The sequence below is a fragment of the Natrix helvetica genome (assembly GCF_964273705.1).
Source record: "Natrix helvetica genome assembly, chromosome: 1".
Taxonomy (NCBI): domain Eukaryota; kingdom Metazoa; phylum Chordata; class Lepidosauria; order Squamata; family Natricidae; genus Natrix; species Natrix helvetica.
In genome coordinates, this window is record NC_138548.1 from 168914244 (window position 1) to 168937541 (window position 23298).

At 39.6% G+C, this 23298-nt stretch overlaps 1 protein-coding gene across 2 annotated transcripts in view; it reads right to left on the reverse strand.

The window, feature by feature from the left end:
- The window catches only part of CWC22 (CWC22 spliceosome associated protein homolog), a 49965-nt gene extending 27712 nt beyond the window's left edge, over positions 1-22253 (reverse strand). The window contains exons 1-9 of one of the 2 annotated variants that reach the window (XM_081938890.1): positions 22139-22253; positions 15894-16013; positions 14050-14117; positions 9134-9256; positions 8560-8796; positions 7199-7327; positions 4598-4766; positions 3377-3430; positions 54-189 (exon numbers count right to left, since the gene is read on the reverse strand). In XM_081938890.1, coding sequence (XP_081795016.1) covers positions 54-189; positions 3377-3430; positions 4598-4766; positions 7199-7327; positions 8560-8796; positions 9134-9256; positions 14050-14117; positions 15894-15899 — 922 coding nt within the window. In that variant the 5' untranslated portion in view covers positions 15900-16013; positions 22139-22253. Of the gene's footprint in view, positions 1-53; positions 190-3376; positions 3431-4597; positions 4767-7198; positions 7328-8559; positions 8800-9133; positions 9257-14049; positions 14118-15893; positions 16014-22138 lie in introns of both variants that reach the window. The other variant, XM_081938889.1, reaches the window with a different exon arrangement.
- Positions 22254-23298: the final 1045 nt, after the last annotated feature.

The following is a 23298-nucleotide window of genomic DNA, read 5'->3' on the forward strand; positions in this document are numbered from 1 at the left end:
GGGACTGCTAATTCAGGAATCAAGGAGGAACGTCCCCAGGGTTGCCTACTTACCGTTAATACCTCTAGGCGACACTTCTGTTAACTTCAGGCCGCAGTCCTTCAGAAACCCAATGGCGACTTCAATACTGTCATCTGTGGGTCTTTCCAGGAGCAACGTGAGCATTTCCAAACACAAAACCTCATGAGCCTGATAGGAAAACAACACAAGTATTAGTAAAACCTGGATACTTAAAATGGCTGATAAAATATAACACTACTACAAGAACTGCAACGAGCTCAGGGCAACACATGCTGACTTTAAGACATCCCATCCTATGAACAGCAAAGCAGTTGGAAGTATTCAAAGTCAGGTCCAACTGGATACGTCTATAGCAATTCTCTAGATCAGGAAATGGCAATTACCAAGGAGTATTGTTTGAAGCAAAACATGGACAATAGTCAGCTAGAAAAACTCACTCCAATTCAACCGGCCTTTTAACTATGCATTTTGTCTTTGCACAACTATTTGCAGACAGATGGGAAATATAATGGAGAATGATGGCAGAACCTTTCTGGGGTCCCAAAGGTGCTTTTTTTCAGGAGGCAACTGGATTTTCTTTTTTCTTTTCCTTTGAAAAGAAAAGATATTTCACTTCTCATCCAAGAAGCTTTGAAACATCTTCAAAGAAAAAAACAAGAAAGTCCAGTTGCCTCTTGAAAAAAGCATTTTTGGGACACCAAGACCTGGAGAATCTCCATAGACCAGGGGTATCAAACTGAAGGCCTGCAGGCCGGATTTGGCCCGCAATGTGATTGGATCCAGCCCACAGGGCCAATGCGAAGAGGAAAGATCAGGCCAGCATAGATTTGGCCCGGTCTGTCCAGTGTGAAGATGAAAGATCAGGCCAGCATGGCTTCGGCCCCATTTACCTAATGAGAAAAGGACACATGCCAGTAGTTTGGGGAGTGGCGTCAATTTGGCCGCGCCCACTCAGTTGGCCACACCTACCCAGTTGGCCACGCACAACCCCCTCCCCCCCAGGTCAACCAAAGCCCTGATGAGGCCTTCAATGAAATTGTGTTTGACATCCCTGCCTTAGATTTTTAGCTATGCCCCCTTTGAATGGTGCAGGAGTATGAATGGATTTTCCAAAGAAATTGCAGACTACAGGAACTGTTGTTGCATTTCAGTTTGAGATGCAGACAACACAGACTCCTCCTCAACAGCCTGCACCTCTCTTCAACAATGAAGGGACAGAGGACAGCCAAGAAGGCGCCACAATCATTTACACTACTCAGGTGACCCTGAGGACACAGATAAACCTCCAAGTGGCATCAAAGACACTCTTAAAAGAATGCAAATGCCCAACTGTATGAAAGCAATGTAATTCCTTCCATTCCCCACCATCCAGTCACAGCTGAAGCAGCATCTTGGATGAGAAGCGGGGAAAAAAAGGAAGTCTTGTTGCCTGCTGAAAAAGCATATTTGGAACAACTATGACCTGGATGACTGAGAATCTCCATAGTGGGGTTCACTCTAAAATAAGGGGGTTCAAGCCTTACCCAGAAAGGGTAAACCTCTTACTGAAAGGGTCATAAGGATGGCTGATTAGGAAATCTCAAAACGCGCTTAAGCAACCTGTCTCCCCCTGCCCAAGCTGCTGAAAATTGTCTATTTGCTGGTATAGAAGGATTCTGGTTTAATTGTCCCTTTTAGCAACTGTTTTAATGTTGTGAGTGTGCTGAAAAAATACAAGCAGCCCTTGACTCACAGGTGCAATTGGAACCAAAATTTCCATCGGTAAGTGATATAATTGTGAAGCACACATTGCTTTAGCGACTGCAATTTCTGCAATCCTGTTTGCTGTTGTTAATCGAATTTCACTGTTGTTAGGTGAGGAAACTTCTTGTTGCAAGTCCCAGGCAGCTTGCAAGTCCCAGGCTGGCAGGCAGGCAACTGGCTGGTATCAGATGTGGGAAGGTGCAGAGAAGGCCTGGGAAAACCTGGGAAGGGTGCGAGGGAACTGCAACAAGAGGGGTATGTGTATCTGTGTGTCCAGCATGGCAAAGGTGCAGAGGGATTGGGAGTGGGTGTGCAGGTGAAGGAAGCTCACCCAGTGACTTGGAACTTTTCCTTCCAGTTTCCCCATTGACTTTCTGGGGAAGCTGGAAGGAAAGGTTACAAATGGCAATCACATGACACAACAACTGGTTTTAACTTTGAAGCAGTTTTCAAGTGCCCAGATTGCAATCACTTAACCACAAGGCTGATGGGACAGCCCAAACTCCGAAGACCTGTCATAACCACCATTCATTCAGCACTTTTGTAATTTCAAACATTCACTGAATGATGTTGAGAACGCCCTGTAACTTTATGACCAGTCCTCATACTTATAACTTGCAGCATCCCCTCAGTGAGTGAGATCTGGGTGCTTCATAATCAGCAGCTGTTTATGAACGTCGGTTTCCATGGTTGCTTCATCACCATTTGCGTGCTTTACTATCAGCTTCTGACAAACAGAATTAACGGAGAAGCCAGCAGTAAAATCGCCAGTTGTGGTCACATGAGGTCTCTCTTAATGACCATGGAGGGAGTGAGGTTGGGAGCCTATCCAGATCACAAGATGTTTCACTTAGCGACTGCATTGCTTAGGGAAAACTTCCACACATAATAAATGGCTACTACTTATTTCTGAGAAAGTCCTAATTCTGTGATATTAGTTGTTGTTAGTTGCAAAGTCATGTCCGACCCATCGTGACCCATGGCGATGGTGATATTAGTAGGTAAAAGGAAATTGACTTTACTACCTTAAAAAATGAGATTGCCATCTCAAATATAAATGTTAGAATGTATGACTGCTTCTTCAATCACTTCATTAGAAAAGTTACCTAAACATGTATGATGACTGAATGCAAAAAGCATAATGCCTGTAACTCACTAGTAGCAACAGCACTTATATATTCACCTAACTTATATACCGCTTCACGGTGTTTTACATCCCTCTCTAAGCGGTTTGCAGAGTCAGCATATTGCCTTCAACAATCTGGGTCCTCATTCTACTGACCTCAGAAGGATGAAAGACTGAATCAACCTTGAGCTGGTCAGGATCAAACTCCTGGCAGCGAGCAGAATTAGTTTGCACTACTGCATTCTAACCTCTGCACCACCACGCCTCCTAATTGTCTTTTGTGGTTCTAAACTGTGGTTCTGATTCTGACATGATTCAGGTTGAGTTTAGCGTATCACAAATGGTGACAAAAAGTAATCTAGACAGACAAGAAGCTATAAAACATCAATAGATAACCACAACTCCTCATTTTTTTGCTTACTGTGGGAAGATTATATTGTAAGTATCAAAAGCTAGACGATGATGTCCCTACAACAAATAGCTTACCACATTCTGATTCATAAGATGTGCAACAAACTTGGAAGCTGTCAGGCACTGTTGCTGCAAAACAAAACACAGAGATCTACATTATTCTAAATTGCTTTATTTTTCTATCATTATGCCAGGATGAATAACCTACTGAAGCACGAGAAACGTTACACCACGCATAATGTTTCAGGACACTGCAAGGTCATGAAGCGAATAAAGTCACATTATGTACATATAGGAGTAGTTTGTTTGGGACATATTTTGGGGGATTTCCTTAGTTTTTTTAATTGTGACCTGACATTAAGTTTTATATCCATTTTCATGTATTCAATATTTCAAAATTATGAGAAATTACACTGTCATTCTTGAGCAAGACAGAGGAGACTGGAAAGGACACAAACAGGGAGTTTATGAGCTACAGGTTGTTCATGCTAGCATGAGTGGCTCACAGAAGTACTTAACATTTTACAATTTAAAAAGAGAGAAATTGCGTGTCCCTTACTAGTTTTATTGGAAAAGAGACAAAGAAATATTTACCAGTAACCATCTTTAGGTCAAACGAAAAAGTGGGATTAAGTTAGTGGGCCTACATGAACAGTTTAGAAATTGCATAGCATAATTATGGTTTAATAACTACACAGATTTATGGCTTGGCTCAGAAACTTCAATAAGGATAATATGGTTTGTCTAATATAGTGTAAACCAATGTAAAAAATAAACCATTTTTATAAGCCTGCTCTTATGCAACTGTTGCTTCACTGTTATGCTACAGAATTGCAAGCGTTTGCTTCTGTTTAACATGGATTTGTTTTTTATACTCTGGATGATTTGATTTTTTTTGTTCTTAGTCTTTACAATGGCAAAAAAAAAATACAATATATTTGGACACCAAGAGAACAATACTTTGTTTCTTCATGTGCAGTCCTGAATACTTTGCAACCATTTCAAAAATTAATAGAATGTACTAAATCAATCCTTTTTTCAATTTTGTTGTATAGAAAGCATTTTGTTTTTATTATATTAAAATACTTGAGAGTTTCAATTGATATTTACTTCTGTAAAAATTAGTATTATGTGGCCCTTTCTTCTCTGTGATCTCCTCATAACTATATACTTTGCACCCTTAATGCGCTAATGAGGAAATAAGTCTCAGCATATTTCCCCAAGGCAGCTCAAAATATAAAGAGTTTAATAGACTCAACCTTATTCAATTAACCTCTCCAATGGCTTTTTCCATACCTTATCATTCCTTCTGTATCCTTTGCGAAAATTTAAAATGAGTCTCTTGAGAATCAGTTCCCCAATATTTGGAAATTTGGAATTGATAATTGCTACAACTGCTGCATATACATGAGTGAAGATGGGGGAAGCACTCTGGGCTTGCAAAATTGATCTTGCTAGTAATCCCCTACAAATGAGAAGAGAGACATAAAGACCCTTTAAAGAAAACATAATTTAATCTAAGTGTAAATGCAGGCAACAAGGCACGTGGAAATGAACTTCCTTACTGCTCCTAGCTCCTTAAAAGGTTTTCAACGAGATTAAGCCTCACCTGATTGATAGACCTCCCTGTATGGGTATTCTATCCATTCCACCAGTCTACCCAATCAGCAGCAGCTCTGACCACCTGAAATATACTTATGTGGGGAATGGGGGTGAGAATCTGAAAGGGCTGCACTGGGAAGAAGTAGGTAGAGAAATCAATTTCTACTAACACAACTTAATGCATCTAAATTCGACTTAATCCTTTACTAGACTCCTTTAAACTATATGACATGGTAGCTTGAAGACAATCATTGGCTTTTCTCCAGCACACAGTATTATCACTTAACTATCATATTGCCTAACATATGATATTCACTGATAATTTTAGGTTTTTCATCTGTGATACTATTCTGCATGCTGTAAGCTTATATTGCGATATTATACATTGCCAAGAGTGTTTCGGAAAGGAATAGTTGACACTTAATACTAGGCAAAATGATAAAGAAACTTTATTACAAATAACTCCCAAATCCTGTTCTCTCATATGTCAGCGTTGTCAATATGTCATTGACATGCGTCATGAATGTCAATATGCTATTCATGTTTCCATTTAACAGCACAGGTTTCTATCAAACCTATTGCATTTTTGAGTCTTACAGTTTCTAGTGAAGACCAAATGGAATTACACCGTTGGGGGGGAAAAGCAACTGGTCCATACTTATGATCATTGCTATGTCCCAAGATCCAACTGAGTTGTACTGTGACAATTGCAGTGTCCATGCATCATGTCATCACCTTTTGCGATCTTTTCATAAGCAAAAATCAACGGGGAAGCCAGATTCACTTTACAACCATGTTATTAACTTAACAACTGCAGTGCTTCACCTAACAACTGCAGCAAGAAAGATCATAAAATGGGTCAAAATTCACTTAACAAATGTTTCCACTCGGAAACAGAAATGTTGGGGGCTCATTTATAGTCGTAACTTGAGGACCACCTGTCTAATTAAAGTAAAAAATTACTACCCTTGTAATTTTCAGAATAATGATAATTCTGCTACCTAAATCCATTAGGAAAAAATAGCATAACTACAGCCCATGTAGAGAAAGCTTATCGGTGCAAGCCAAAAGTCATTAACGTATAAGGTCATCAATGTACTGAGATAGAAAAGTAAATTAAGTTCAACAAGTATATTTTGCCTCCTAATACAGATATAAAGATATTTCCTGGTAATCCGTGTTTTAATTAAGCACTTAGAAGAAGCATGGCAGAGGAGGATATTTATGGATTAGGAATCCATCAGAGGCTTCTACTTACTCCTGTATCAAAGAGGAACACTGACAGAAAACTCATTTCCCCAACAGCTTATCAGGACTAAAAAAAAACCCAGCAAGAGGGTAAATTGATTGTTACGTAATATGAACAAACTGCCATGAAACACAAGCCTTATTTTTATTCAGTCACTCTACTAATGCAATAAACGGAAGAGCTCAAGAACTTAATCAGACAGACTTCATCATTTTTTAACAGTATCTGAATATTATAAGATTGCAAAATGAAATCCAGTGCACAAAAGAACACTTAAGAATTAAAAAGAAGCAAATATGAAACTGTTTGATTTTTGAGCACTACAGTTAGAAGGCATTCACAATTTTCTCATCTCCATTCAAACTACGGTAGTTTGTGGTCATGGATCAGAAAATATCCGTTGTAATATAACAGAACTCCAGTTAATATCTGGGTTCTTTTTTTTAAAGACCCAGCTTTTTTTAAAAAAAAACACATTACAGAAGTCATGTTGCATGCTTTAAAAGCTTTAAGGCTAATTTGATCTCTGGATTAGAATCCCACAAAATGTGTAAAACATCTTGACTTTGAGAGAATTGGCGAAGGACAAATCTTCAATTGATCTGCAAAGTTGCATGAACTTTGATCAAGCCATTCTTATTTTAAAACAAACATGCCAGCTTGACTCAAGTAGGAGCCTCTATAAATACACTGTAGAGTATTTTTTTAACAAGAAGCCCAGATCTACGGGTTGTGTAAGCAATATAAAACGTGACTTCTTCAAACGCAGAGCAAATCCATTAAGTTAACAGGAATTCTGCAGTGAAGACTTGGAATATATTTAAATTAAATCTGCACGGGTCTTAGTGGGATTTTATGGGGGTGAATGAGGCAGTGCTTGTCTTAGCATTGTCCTTTTCCTCTCTACCTACAGCTACTACTCAGGTCCCAATGTGGTATGTCCCACATTTTCTCTATCCCTAATATTGCTTCGTATACTTTCATCAATATTCACACATATTTCAACTGAGCAGAAAGGATTGCACTGTACATTATTTCATGCTTACCTGCCTCTCACAATGTTTTCTTGAAGAAGTTCAGTGATAATGTTGGCAATGTTTGAAACGTTCACCTTGTTGATCAGACCATTGATGGATTTCTTCAGGGCTTCCCAGCTCATTCTTTGATAGGCTAAGCTGTTTTTTCAAAATATACAAATTTACTAATGGGCAAAAAGCAAAGAACTAGAGCAAAAGGAATGATTAGCTGGAGCATTAAACGTAGTGACACATCTCTTACAAATGCAAAATAGTCTACAAACACTAGCCTAAAGAAAAGAAGAATTAGGGGCAACATGATAGCAGTATTCCAATATTTGGGGGCCTGCCACAAAGAAGAGGGGGTCAAATTATTCTACAAAGCACCAGAAACAAGTACAAGAAACAAGGATTGGAAACTAATCAAAGAGAGAAGCAACCTGGAATCAAGGAGCAACTTCCTAAGAGTGAGGACAATTAACCAGTTGAATATTTTGCCTCCAGAAATTGTGGGCGCTCCATCACTGGAGGTTTTTAAGAGGAGACTGGACAGTCACTTATCTGAAATGGTATAGGTTCTCCTGCTTGAGTAGAGGGCTGGACTAGAAGACCTCCAAGGTCCCTTCCAGCTCTATTCTATTCTAAATACGTTAAGAAGCGTTACTACAGCAAGAAATAGCAATAGCACTTAGACTTATATACTGTTTCACAGTGCTTTACAGCCCTCTCTAAGCGGTTTACAGAGTCAGCCTATTGCCCCAACAATCTGGCTCTTCATTTTACACACCTCAGAAGGATGGAAGGCTGAGTCAACCTTGAGCCTGGTGAGATTTGAACTGCCAAATTGCAGGCAGCAGGTAGTCTGCAGAAGTGGCCTGCAGTACTACACTCTAACCACTCAAGCAACATTGTTATGAATGCTAAACAGTGATTTATGTTTTGCAAAAAAAGGTATTATCAACTATAATCAACAGACAAAATTAGGAAAGGCATTTCTAGCTTCAGATTTTATCTCACCCAGCAGAAAAATTTGGCCTTCTCATTAAGAAACTATATTTATTCCTACTATCACAATAATGATGACGCAGCCATCTGAGCAAGAAAAATCGAGACCAAACCCCGGTCTATGATGCTTTTTCTAAATAAAGCTTCAGCAGCCTTGCTTCTATTTTTTCTGATAAGAAAAACTAAAAAGGGCTCTTTCCACTTCCATATAATTAGGATTTTTCTAACATCAGACATGTCAACCTGCACCTTTCTCTATTTCTGCTTCTATTCCTTCTTTATTATTTGAGCATAGCCCTAAAAATCAAATTTCAATTCAATATAACATTTTAATTTAATTTAATTTAATTTATACAAAATATAATTTTTTAAAAATTCCGGTTTACCTGCTTTTATCAGTGATTTGTGCCTGCATCATCCTGAGCTTTGCTGGAGGAATATATGCACCTCCAGTACGGGTAAGGATTGGATCCACTTCCTCTTTCTTTTTCTTCTGAGGGGGTTCCTCACGTAAAAGAGAGCCCTGTACTCCTGATTTCTCCGTATCATTTTTTCTATCAGGTGACCGGGATTTCCTGTGCTTCTTCCAATCGGATTCTCTCTCTCTCTCCTGTCTTTCTCGCCTTCTGAAATTAGAAAAAAATCTACATATTTCATGTTCAAAATTCAAAAGAAAGAAAAAGTAAAATTTAAACATGGTGCCGTTCATCACTTCTAAGGCTTATTTTAAGCCACGGGTGTCAAATTCGATTGCGTCACGTGACGTATCGTGAAGTTTTTTTTGCCTTTGCAGAGCCAGGGTGGGTGTGGTCTGCGCGTAGCACTTCCAGCCTCTGGGCCGCCAGTTTGACAGGCCTGTTTTAAGCAAACTCCAAATCAACACATCCTACAAAAGCTTACAAAGACAGCAGCAGTTAAACAACACAAAATTCAGAATTTTTAGAAGCATTTGACATTTACCTTGGTTCTGGATATCTGTCGTCATAATGCCCCCTTCCCGAATATTCTCTGTCAGATCTTCTATGTTCCAAATGGCCTTTGCTTTGGGGTGATGGAGACCTCTTACGCTCCATGTACCTATTCCTGGATTAAGGGCAAAACTTGATTAGCAATTACTGTTAAACACATCACGGAATTTGTGGAGAGCCAGTTTAGTATAGTGGTTAAGGCACCAGACTACAAACTAGGAAACAGTGAATACAGGTAGTCCCTGAATTTACAATAGTTCATTTAGTCACTTTTTACGGTGTCATTGTAACTCTGAACGGTTCAGAGTTACAATGACACCGTAGAAAGTGACTTAGGACCATTTTTCACACGTATGACCATTGCAGCATCCCCATAGTCATGTGATTTACATTTGGATGCTTGACAACTGGTTCATCTTTATGACAGTTTGTAGTGTCCCGAGGTCATGTGAGTGTCAGGCCTCCAGTCATATTCCTTTTAGGATCTTTGGTCTGCCACACTCTCTCTCGTTTTAATATGCTGTTTCATTAGTGGAGTAATTGGGAGAGGGAATACTAAGGAGTAGAATTGTAGAATCTGTTGTTGTCAAAATAAAACATTCCTTTCTAGAAGCCCAAGGTCATTCTTTGTCTCCGTACCTCTGCACCTGACCGGAACTAGACGGGTGGAAATGCCAGGGTGGCAGTGGAAGATTGGACCATGTGATGAACTTGTGGGTGTGGGGGCAAGATCATGAACTTTCAACTGGGTGGAAAACCCAGGAAGCTTTCAGGTTTCCCACAGATGTACCAACGTGTCTCTCTTATTAAATTGGAACTTTGAGGAAAGCTCTGTCTTGGACTCTGATTTAATTCTGGATGATATTTGGAATGCTGACAGTGAGTACCTTTGTTACCTTTTGACAAGCAAAGTCAATGGGGAAGCCAGATTCATTAACAACCGGGTTACTAATTTAACAACTGCAGTGATTCACTTAACAAATGTGGCAAGAAAAGTTGTAAAATGAAATATAACTCACATAACAAATTTATGTTGTTTCTTAACAACATAAATGTTGGGCTCAATTGTGGTCATAAGTTGAGGACTACTAGTATGGTTCTGCCTTAGGCACAAAGCCAGCTGGCCAGTTGCCTTTCTCAGTCCTGGGAAGAAGGAACTGGCAAGCCTACTTCCCAAAAAGTGCTGCCAAGAAACCTGCAGGCAGTTACAAGGAGTCAATGCTTGTTGGCATAAATAAGTAAATAAATAAATATATAATGGATTGTGTAACTTTGGAAAGCAAAGAGCGCGTGTCAAATGTTTCTCAGCTGTGAAATTTGTATTGCCTAGAACTTTACTTTATATGCAAAAATAATAGAAAAAAGATTGGTATTATTTGTAGTAATTAAACAATGAAGTCTCGGTGTTTATGTATGTCTTTGAATTACTCTTTGGTTCATCAGTTTTACAAGTTTTGCATCATAAATCTTGCGCCTAATCCCTCCCTCCCTTCTCATACTTTCTACTGCTACCCCAATCCTTTTAAAAGAGGTATCGTCTTGATTATGACAGTGAAAGAACAAAGGAATAATGAACATTCATAAGTGGATATTTATATTCAATATATCTGATGTTCATGTATGAAACATACTTCTATGGTTTCTATACAAATATTTGGAAATGGGATTTGAGGGGAGCAGAATCCTAATGAGGCACCAGATCGGAATGGGCATAGAAGGAAATGCACTTACACATGATGGATTCATTTCCATCTTTTCAATTGGCTACGCTCCTAATTGTGTACGTCTGAAGGAGATTCCCCGTGAACTCAGCTATGTTCACTTAGCATTTCTCTACAACTGGAATATACTTAGAACAGCAGAATTTTCTGCGGAGAAGATCAAGAGAGTAACCAATGTCTATGGGGACACTGAGAAAACTGTTAGCGCACCTTTAAAAGGTATAAATCTTGGACTGAAGATGTCAACTTATTTACAGCAACATAAGAATCTAAGCTAGAGACAGAAACACCTACAAAAACACCTATCGACCAAATATCTAATAAAGTACATGACAGGCAAAGTGATATGTGTATAGTGCATATGTGTGTATAAGAGAAAGACAAACATATCCATCAACACCCCCAAATTACAGGCAGTTATAGCATTGTTGTCTGCGTCTTCCTTTGATCAGAAGACCCAAAACTAATCCTGTCATTTATGAAGTTGTCTTGGTTCTTTGGATCTTTAGAAATATCCCCCCTTCCCCCGGATTTACTTCTTTTCCATCAAATGTCAAAACTGTCTGAAAGGGGCACTTCCAGTTCCGGCGGCCGATGGCGACAAGCAAGCTTTGCTCGCCCCTCGCTCCCCCAGTGGGCTTCCCACTCCTTGGGGGGCACAGGACGCCCCGTAGAGGCGTCCTGCCAAAGGGGCGGCACCGCGGGGGATCCCTGGATCGGCGGCGGCTGGCGGGAGGTCCCCCGCCTCGCTCCAGGCACCGGGGAGCACGATGGGGAGACGCTCCGGCGTCTTCGCTACGATGCCGTCCGGAGAAACAGAGACTAGAAGGACGCGGATGCTGTGCGTTGAGGCGTGAACTTCCTCCATTCCTTTTAACTACTTTATCAACTTTAACAAAAAAGTCAGCTGTTTAAACTCTACTTTCGGCGTGAATCGGAGAGGCGCGGCTGGAGGGAGGGGGATTTTCCCCCCTCCCTTGGACAGGCGGCTGGAAACGATTTAGCTCTTAGCCCCAGGGAAAGGAGGAGGAGGGGGAGAGCCAACCAATGATGTCACGCCCCTACTAAGTGAATTTTCGGACTTAAACCTTAAAACAATGATGATCTGGAAACTTTGAACATTAAACTTTGAAAACTTTATTTGTTGTCTCCAAACCCAAAGCTGGCAGGGCAAGATGGCACACTTCCGCTGTCTTTATGAAATGTGAAATCTGACTCCACCTTTGAAACTTCAGGCTTCCGGTCTTTGTCTCCGTGTTACTCAGACAAGTCTCTTGTGGATTGCTGTTCTTTGAACTCCCTGGAGTGGAAATTTTGCTCTATTGCCAGGGCCAGTGGAAACAAAAACTCTCTTCTGCCTGGACCTTCTGTCTCTTGGACTCTCCTAGCTGCCTTGCCTTTCTGACTGACCATTCTCTATACTGACTGAACTCTTTATGGTATAAAGAATGCCACCTAAAAAACCACCTCCTGGAAAGCCTGGCTTTGCTGCCTCTGCCCCGACATCTGCAACCTCCAGTCCTAGTACACAATCAACGATAACAGCCTTGATGCAACCTAAACCTCCGGAGATGGAGTTTCAACAAATGTTTCAGCAAATTATACAGGGACAAGAGGAAATAAAGAAACAACTGCAGGAGATGAAAGAAGAAATTAAACAGAACCAGGCCAAAATTAACAAGAACTCACAGAGATTGGACCTTTTGGAGGGTGGGGCGGCTGAGATGAGGGAAGGGATGGAAGGGATGCAGAAGGAAAACAAAGAACTTGACTCCCAGCAGATGAAAATAGAGTTTGAGAGAATGTCCTTCTATCTTAGATTTTAAAATGTGATGGAGACAGATGATGAAAATATAAGGGACATCATGACAAACATTTTGGCTGACTACATCCAGAAAGAGAAACAACAGATGGGGTGGGAAATAGACCTGGTTTATAGAGTGAATTCAGCTTGTGCTAGGACACACAATGTTCCCAGGGAGGTACACATTAAATTCCTTAGAAAAAGCACAAGAGATGAGATTCTGAGTACACAAAGGGGGCAAGCTTTGACATATAAAGATAAGGAGATAACCATTCTGAAACAGATCCCCAAGAAAGTAAGAGAAAAAAGAAAAAGCTATTCGCAATTAGCGAATAAATTATACCAGAAGGAGGTGTGGTTTAGATGGTTGATGCCTGAAGGTATGCTAATATTCTGGGAGGAGACAAGAGTTAGAATTAATACACCCATAGAGGCCCAGGCCTTTATGGAAAAAAACAAACTACTCCTAGAAAAACCTGATGATCCTCCACCAGATACACAGGACACAGGAGGGGCCGGAGCTCTGTCGGCGGGGGGAGATGGGGCAACATCGAGAAAGCTCAGATCACAAAAATGAGTAAGAAAATACACCTGACATAAACTGATCGAAATTATTAACTGAACTTACATGCTGACTATATGTTATTATGTTACTACCTAATAATGAACTATGTGCAAATGTATACTATGAGTATGGAGGGGGCGCGCACCTACCGCACACTGCAGTTGCCAAAATTTGTAACTTATCCCCTACCTTTTTCCTTTGTAAAATATTTAAAAAACCAATAAAACTTTGTTATAAAAAAAAAACTGTCTGAAAGGAAGGAAAATCTGGGTTTAAAACAATTCCTATCCCAAAACAGAATTAGAATAAAAAGATGATGCCTTTCCACTACCAGATTCTCAGCTAATCTAAAATGACTCATCCTCGCAGATAAATAGAGTATTTGTCACTTCAGCTAACAATCAGTTTCTCAGATTTACAACCTGCCTAAAAAAAAAAAAACCACTATAGAAATGCTTTTTAACTTGTAGGGGAATTCTCATATCTTAAAATACTTTAAATCTGTTTTAAATTTTAAAATAGGAGTCCCCAACCCCTAGACTATGACTGGTACCGGTAGGTGACCTGCCAGGAACTGGGCTGCGCAAGCAAGTGAAGCCCCATCCGTGCACACGCAGGACCCAGGCAGCATGCAATACCATACACACCTCTGATCTGTGGAAAAACCGCCCTCCACGGAACCCGCCCCTGGTGCCCAAAAGATTGGGGGCTGCTGTATTAAAATATTAAAGAAATCATCTCCCCTCCCATCTCCCCATTACAATCTATTATTCTTTATAGTCAGTTTTCGCTGCATTCCTTATAAAAAGACATTTTACCTGTCTTCTGGGGAGGCACTTCTCTGACGAGTGTGGTAAGCTTCCTTCCTTTCACAGCTGGATCCAGACTTTAAAACAAATTTTACATAATGAATATTAACTTAAGAGAAATGAAATGCAAAAATGTAAACTCACCAAGAAATAAGATGACTGTTTTTCATGTATGTGCAACCCCATACTGTACCTGCGATCCTTACAAAATGTGCTAAAGTTGCACTGAGAAACCAGCTATTTTAAACCAGCCTTGCCCTCTTTTTGGAAAAATCTATATTTTTATATTATTACATTATACTTTATTGTAATACATTTTATTGTGAATTGATTTGAGATTATTTAATGGGAAGTAGTATAATGTAATAAATGTTACCATGTTAAATTTTACACTTTTAGTTTTTGCTTCATTTTATTATTCTAGTTTATCAAATATATGGATTGTAACCAACTCTGATTCCTTAAGATAAATAGCAAGGCTACAAATATTTTAATAAACAAAATATAGCATTTGACATAAAACATCAGTAAAATCTGCAGTTAGCCAAATTACCAAGTAGTAACAACTACATAACTGTTCTCAATAAAATATTGATTACATAGTAGATACTATAACATGATCATAATGCATTATATGAGTAAGTAAACATTTCTTCTCAGATAAAATTTAGTGTTTGGCCTTCAATCATACTTCCATGGACTCAAATTGCCTCCCACATAAGCACTTTGGAATAAACACTGAGAGAATTGGTGTCAGAGTTAAGGGGATAGACTAGGAACTGGGACTTTAGGCATGAAATCAACCATTTGCTACCTATACAGTTGCAGAATGCATGCTTTTCATGCAAAAAGTCCCATGTTAAATTCCTATAGATGTCAGATGCCATGGAAAAAATGTTGGTTGAAACCTCTGACAGTCCTTGACAGTCATCATAGATAATGCTGAATGAAATGTTTTGATCTTAGCATAGTCCTCCTCCAATATCCTAGTCACAGGTTATTATTGCTTATGAAAGAGTACCAGCAATATTTACTCACATGCCCTCTCTTTAAATTTAATTTGATATAATAATGAAAATAATAATAGAAGTAGAATGACTACGACAAAATGAAGCATAGATAGTGTCTATAGTTATAAGTGCCCTGGGTGCAATTCCAAAACCTCTGGAACATCATCTGGATATCTGTTGCATTGCCAAAATCACCACTGGTCAACTGCAAAAAGCAGCTTTACTTGAAATAGCATACTTAGCAACAGCATTTAGACTTATATACTGCTTTATAGTGCTTTACAGACCTCTCTAAGATGTTTACAGAGTCAGCATATTGCCCTCATTTTACCGACCTTGGAACAATGGAAGCCTGAGTCAACCTTGGTTAGGATCAAACTGCTGGCAGTCAGCAGAGTTAACCTGCAATACTGCATTCTAACAACTATGCCACCATGGCTCTACATCCTGATACTTTTAACACCATCAAACAACGTCTGCCTATCCCAGTTCTTGATAGGTGGATAAAAAAAGCCAAATCCAGTCCAAACAACTGGTTGACTATGCGACCAACCATAATGTATTAAAGGTATATGCCACCTGATTCCAAGTTTACAGATGGTAAAAAGCATATTAAAACAATAAGAATATGCAAAACACAAAGCAAAGAAAGAAAGCTGGCAGGGAAAATAATTGTTGCAGATGGGAACAACAACAACAAAAAGGACGAAAAGGGGTGTTAATCTTCTTCATCAAAAGCCTGGGCAAAATGCTGTACCTTCAAGAACTCCAAAATACCAATAAGGTAGATTTGCTGAATTCATCAAATTTATAATTTAATACTAAATAAAAAAAAATACTTACACTCATTTCTGCTACTCTTCATTCCCTCTTGTTCTTCCAGTTATAAAACTCTGAATTTCCAATGTAAGCGTTCTAAAAATCAATGTGGAATGTTACCGTTATTCTTACAGCAAAAATAATCTAGAGAGAAAACAAATGAGGTTTCTGGTATTGTTAAGACCAAAATCAAAGCAGCCATAAACTAATACTGCTGTCAACAATAAAATTATCTGCTTTTCAGTTAATTAATTTGACTACTTTAATCTATACCTATCAGAGCTTTCACAGCGTAATTCTCATATAACACGTTAATACACAAGAATTTGCTCATACATCAGGGGGTCCCAACCCCCGGTCTGTGGACGGGCATCAGTCCACAGCCTGCCAGAAACCAGGCTGCGCATACAAGCGAAGCCCCATCTGCAGGATGCAAGCAGTACGTGAAACCACACCCCCTCCAGTCAACAGAAAAACCTCTCTCCACAGAAGGGGTCCCTGGTGCCCAAAAGGTTGGGGGGCACTGTCACACCTGATTGAAAAATAAGAGAATGTCTGTAAAACACAAACAACCTTCATTTTTTGAATGAGTTTCAATTCTGCACTAATAAAAAAATGATATGTGAACATAGCAAGCTCTATCGAGCTGAATGCAATGGCTTGTAGCTTTGTTTTTACTGCCTACTCGAGCCAGTACGTGTGCCGTAGATGCACTATTTGGTTAGTGTCTTTTGCATCTGAGACAAATGGCTATCCAACATCTTCTTAAAGACTTCCAGTGTTGGGGCATTCACAATTTCTGGAGGCAAGTTGTTCCACTGATTAATTGTTCTAACTGTCAGAAAATTTCTCCTCAGTTCTAAGTTGCTTCTCTCCTTGATTAGTTTCCACCCATTGCTTCTTGTTCTACCCTCAGGTGCCTTGGAGAATAGTTTGACTCCCTCTTCTTTGTGGCAACCCCTGAGATTTTTTTCTCTGATTTTTTATTTTATTTTGTTAATTATTACTGCTAAGGTGCACTTTCCCCTGCCTAATAAATCTGTATACTGAAAAGGATGTGTGAAAGTGGTAATAACATCTCAAGTGGAGAAAGAAAAGCTTTATTGACTGAAGAAAACTTTGAAATTCTCAGGGCTTTGAAAAGAAACAAAAGAACAGGAGACACTGTGCGCGTTTCTGCTTAAATGAAGAGGCATCATGGGGAAGCAGAGGAAATGTTAATAATATAAAAGCCAGGTTTCCTTTTAAAGGAAGAACAAGTGTAGAAAGTCTATTAGAACAAGACAAAGGATTTGAAGACATAGGACATCTATTAAATGTTTCAACTGAAGATTGGATAATGAAGATATCAGGGGCAAGTTTTCTCATAAGAAATGAGAAGCCACTAACAATGGTGTTTGATGGCTTCTACCCGATTTCATATGTGATTTGAAAGGCTTTGCTGCTATAAAAGAACTGGCCAAAATAAAGGCAAATTGCATTGCTCTCACAAAGCAGGTTGGGGTCAACAAAGTAGAGGAAGAAGACTTACTTAGATCTGAGTTGTTTCAGTCCCATCTGCAGAGAACTTTCAATAAAAGACCTGCAACACTTGTTGCTGATAGCCAAGTGAAAGGGGAAGAAGAAAAGTCCAGTAAGCCAGTACAGGTAGCTCAACTCGCAGCAGTCCATTTAGTGACCGTTTGAAGTTACAACGGCACTGAAAAAAGTGACTTATGACAGTTTTTCATGCTTATGACAGTTGCAGCATCCCCATGGTCATATGATTAAAATCCGGATGCTTGGCAACTGACTCACATTTATGACGGTTGCAGTGTCCCGGGATCCTATGATCCGCTTTTGCAACCTTCTGACAAGCAAAGTCAATGGGGAAGCCATATACCCCTAACAACTGTGTTATTAATTTAACAAGTGCATTGATTCACTTAATAAACGTGGCAGGAAAAGTCGTAAAATGGGGCAAAACTCACTTATCAAATTTCTCATTTAGGAGCATAAATTTTGGGCTCAATTGTGGTCTAAATTGAGGACTAGCTGTTTCAATTCTTTAAAGAAAAAACCTCCAAAATGGTCAGTTCTGAGAAAACTTTAGAAAAATGGAAATGGCTGGAAGATAACAATTATAATGCAGAAAGGAACAAAATAGTAGTCACCTGGATTTCAATTTTATTTGGAGATATGTAGGCAACTTTGGATAGTGAGATGGCAGCATATAAATAAAATAGTCAAACAAACAAACAAACTTTTTTTTTGAAAGAAAGAAGATGGCAAAACAACAGACATCATTTATTGTTAAGTGAAGATACAAGAAAAAGATAGAAGATATATATACCAAGGCCCTGCAGTTCTGGTATGATCACATTTCATACAAAGCTTGTATCCACATCTCCTCCACCTACTAATCATCATCATTTTCCATCATTGTCTCGGCTACCCTGCAGCCTCACTCTCCCCCCACCCAATGCCTCATGCTTCCAAACTGTCATCACTATTTTTCAAGATAAGACACTAAATCTGCATTACTAAATTATGAATTTAACATGTTTTTCAAGTGCGTAAGTACTTTATTAGGATCATTTATTGCTTTATACATCAAGTTGATGTATATGAACAGCTATCATCTCCAGTTACTTTGGACTGCATTTTTCCCCAAGTAGGCTTGTCAGCAGACTTTATGATGGAGATGAACATTTTTTTTAAATATTAGAGGGGCTATACTGTACTGTGGGCTTTTACAAAGGGCAATGGTCTACATGCAGGACACCTACTACTCATATCCATTTTCTTTCTTGCTACATCTCATATATCCACAGATATGAATCCTCAGAGGGGAAAGGTGAGACTTTAACTCCCCTCCTTTCATTAATAAAAACTGCTTTCCCCTTTGTTAATAATGACAGAGGAAGCTCTCATGGGTTACACAGAGAATGGTTGAAGACTAAATGCAATTTGTAAATTGTCCATCTGGATTCCTGTAGCTTCTGCTTTTGGCACCTTGGCAGGATGGGTAACAAAATCCTCTATCTTTCATTTCATGATAATGTGGGTATGAAATTACAAATTTCAAGCCATTCTCTGTATGCTACTTCCTTATGGGAACCAAACTTACACTTATCTGATTCATTTATAGACCATCCCAAAAGTTGGTACAGGAGAGCATATACTTTGAACACGGGTATAAAACCTACAGTCTATGAAGATTTCTTATGCAGCCCTACATCTTCTCCTTGGTTTCTGCGGATGTTCAAAATGTAAGATAAAATTGAATTCCAGTACTAGTACAGGGAATCCTCCGTTAATGACCATTCAATCAGCAACTGTACAAAGTTAGGAAAGCCGCAGTGACCTGTGGTCATGTGATCACAATTCAGATGCTTGGCAACCAGCTCAAAATTACGACTACAGTAACCTGTGGTCACATGACTGCCATTTGTTACATTAAGTGCTGGCTTCTGACAAGCAAAGTCAATAGAGAAACCAGCCAAAAGATCACAAATGGCAATCATGTAATGTTGCACCTAATGATCATGGGAGATTTGTCTAAACATTGCAATTGGAACTACACTGTTTCCCCAAAAATAAGACCTTCCTGGATAATCAAGATCACATGAAATGTTAATACCACTTTATAAGGCCTTGGTAAGGCCACACTTGGAATACTGCATCCAGTTTTGGTCGCCATGATGTAGAAAAGATGTGGAGACTCTAGAAAGAGTGCAGAGAAGAGCAACAAAGATGATTAGGGGACTGGAGACTAAAACATATGAAGAACGATTGCAGGAACTGGATATGTCTAGTTTAATAGAAAGAAGGACTAGGGGAGAAATGATAGCAGTGTTCCAATATCTCAGGGGTTGCCACAAAGAAGAGGGAGTCAAACTATTCTCCAAGGCACTTGAGGGTAGAACAAGAAGCAATGGGTGGGAACTAATCAAGGAGAGAAGCAATCTAGAACTGAGGAGAAATTTCCTGACAGAACAATTAATCAGTGGAACAGCTTCCCTTCAGAAGTTGTGAATGCCCCAACACTGGAAGTTTTTAAGAAGATGTTGTCTGGAACGGTATAGGGTTTCCTGCCTAGGCAGGGGGTTGGACAAGAAGACCTCCAAGGTCCCTTCCAACTCTGCTATTGTATTGTATAATAAACCCAATTGGGCTTTTGAGCGTATGTGCTAATAAGCCCTCCCCCCAAAATAAGCCCTCCCTGAAAATATTATAACACAGCAGCAGCATGAGGTGACCATGCTCACCGCCTCCTGCACCTCAAAAATAAGACGTCCCCGAAAATAAGGCCAAGTATCATAAGTTGGCAACCGCATGTGATGATGTGCTTTATGCTTTACATAGCTTTATGCTTTATGCTTTACATAGCTTAGCAAAAGAATTCCTGGTGCCAATTACTGTCATTAACCAAGAACTTATTTGTAACGGGTATAATGTGTGTAACATATGTGAGAGTGACCTTGAGGGACAAGGAGAGATCCTAACTAGAAAAGGAGGGAGAAGAGGTGGGGAACCTGCAGCTGCTTAAAAGGTGAGAGAAAGAAACTTAGGAGAGACCTGTCCTAATGAACCAGGCAGTTAAAAATCACTGTGAGAGATCAGTAATTTCAGATTTGCAAGATTCTGCTAATGTAGCCTTACAATAAACTAACATCAGTATCTGATTGTATTTCCTGTCTAGTTACCTGAGAGGACTGACAATGTGGTTCCAGTGCATTTGATGAGGGTGGTCAGTACAGGAAGTCCTCAACTTACCACCACAATTAAGCCCAAAATTTACGTTGTTAGGTGAGAAATTTGTTAAGTGAGTTTGCTCCATTTTATGACTTTTCTTGCCTCATTTTATGACTTTTCATAAGTAAATCACTGCCCATCTTAAATTAGTAACACTGCTGTTGGGGGTTGCTGGCTTCCCCATTGACTTTGCTTGTTAGACACTGCAACTGTCATAAATGTGAGTCACTTGTCAATCATCTGAATGTAAATCACGTGACCATGGGCATGCTGCAAAGTTTGAGAAATGGCTGTAACTCCCTTTTTTCAGTGCTGTTGTGACTTTGAACTGTCACTAAATGAAGTGTTGTAAGTTGAGGACTACCTGTATCTACTTGTGAAACAAAGATGAAGGGGATGTAAGAAAAAACATGACTAGTAATTTTAGACCTATCTGCTTCCCTGTTTTAAAAAACACCCCTTCCCCACGTGTCACAAAATCACTTTGCAATCTGTGTCCTCAACGTTCAGCAACTGAAAATGACAAATCATAGCAGCCTTTACTATGAAAACCCAGGCATCTCTCCATTTTAACAGAATTTTGGAAGTTGGCTTCATGTTATCCCTAAGTCTCATGACAAGACCAAAAAAAACCAAACATTGCTAGGATAAACAGTTGTGGAGAGCAGCCAAATCATCACCATCATCATCTAGATCTGCTTATCCCAGGTCCTTGGTAAGAACCGGATAGTTAGACAAAAATACCAAACCCAGTCGGAAGGTCTGGCTGACTGTGCAAAGATATAATAATAATAATAATAATAATAATAATAATAATGATGATGATGATGATGATGATGATGATGATGATGATGATAATAATAATAATAATAATAATAATAATAATAATAATGTTCAGTTGACTTTCATGTTTAATGAATAAAAGAAATAATAATGAGGAGGGGGAGGAGGAGAAGAACAACTTTTTTATTCATTAAACATGAAACTCAGTCAACTGAACGTTTAAAAATGTATCACAAATATCACTGACTGGCGCCAATGATTTACTACTACTACTACTACTACTACTACTACTACTACTACTACTACTACTACTCGAATTAGCAAGGTTTTTATGGGATCACCTTCTCCTGTCGAGGGAAGCAAAGATTCTAGGGCAGCAATAGGCAACTCATGGTACTTCCCAGCCCAACCTGATTTCAGGCGGGGAAAAGGGAGATCGCGTACAACCACGTTCAGACGTGCACACGCCTACACGTGTTGCAATGAAGTAACGAGTCGCTTCCTACAAGCACCGGTTCTGGGGATCCGCGGGTGGTTTGGGAAAGTTCCCTCGGATCATCCCGCCAACCGAGAAGCCCAAGCTTCTCCCCACGCTCGTTGGCCCATCGCTCCCGCCCCTGCCCCTCTCCTCCCCCCGCCCCCGGCGATCGACGTGGACGGCTCAAACCCGGAGAAGAAGCCAGAGCTCCGGCTGCGAGGAAACGACGTCGGAAAGCCCGCTTCCCGCGCCAGCTGGCCTTATAACTTACCCGAGCCACCAACTTCCCACCATAGCATATGCCCGCTTACGGGAATGACGTTACTTCCGCTTACTCGTCCTCCAATTAGAGGCAAGACAAAAGGCGGGACTTCCTTCACCGCCCCCGTCCCCCCACACCCGATTTATTGCTTATGCTAAGTCCAAGCAGTCAACCCTGGGAAGGAAAGGGTTAAGAGAAATGTCGCCCGAAGAGCGGTTTCTCGCTTACCTAACAGCAGCGTTCTAAGGCTATGAAGTACGGATTTACTACATTTCCCAGCGTTCCTTGTATTCGATAAGCGTGTTTACGGCTGTCAAAGACTGGCAAAGAGTTTTCGGACAATTTTTGTGATGGACTTGAAATAGAAGTACCTGGAGCCTATAGAAATTCAGAATAAGTTATTTTTCCCCTTCCACCCCTTCCCACTTTCTTTTCCTCCCTGGCAGAAACCTAAGTTTTCTTCATGAATGTATAATACAATCTGATACAGTTTTACCACCAAAGAGAGAGCAGCAATATTTCACTAGTTGAATTTTTGTCGCTTTGTGTATATGTTTTGCACGAACTAGAAATTACAACCAATATGAAATACCGAATTTAACACATATTAGAGTAAGTGGACAGAATAGTCCATTTTTCATATATTTCTGACCAGAAAAGAAATGGTTGGCTCAAAGTTTAAGGGCTGTCAAAATACTGAGCTGTTTTCATTAATCCAATCAATATGCATAGAAAATCTGAAAGTGTGCACTCGCATTTGAGATCAGGAAAGATGTTACAATATTTGGTTTGTTATATGTTGCCTAATGGAGAATTTCACAGATTTCTGAGCCTGGAACAGTCTTTTGTAACATTTTGGTCAGCCCTTAACAAAGGGATTTCAAGCTATGGCTTTTGGAGGTTTCCCCCATGGATGAATAGTTTAAATCCAGTAAATATTTGATAGTTAAATGGTTGAGATGTCAAATGTTTGAGATGTTTGAGAAGTTTGAGAAAAACATACAATTAACATGGTCCTTGGTGGTAACTCTTGGTTATACCAAGAGGACTAATTTTTAAGTAACTGGGAGGTCAAGTCTAGAATGCTGAATTCCTGTGAATGTTTATAGATTAAAACCCATTGTCTTCAACAGAGCCTAATTCTCATGTACATTACAAAGGATTACCAC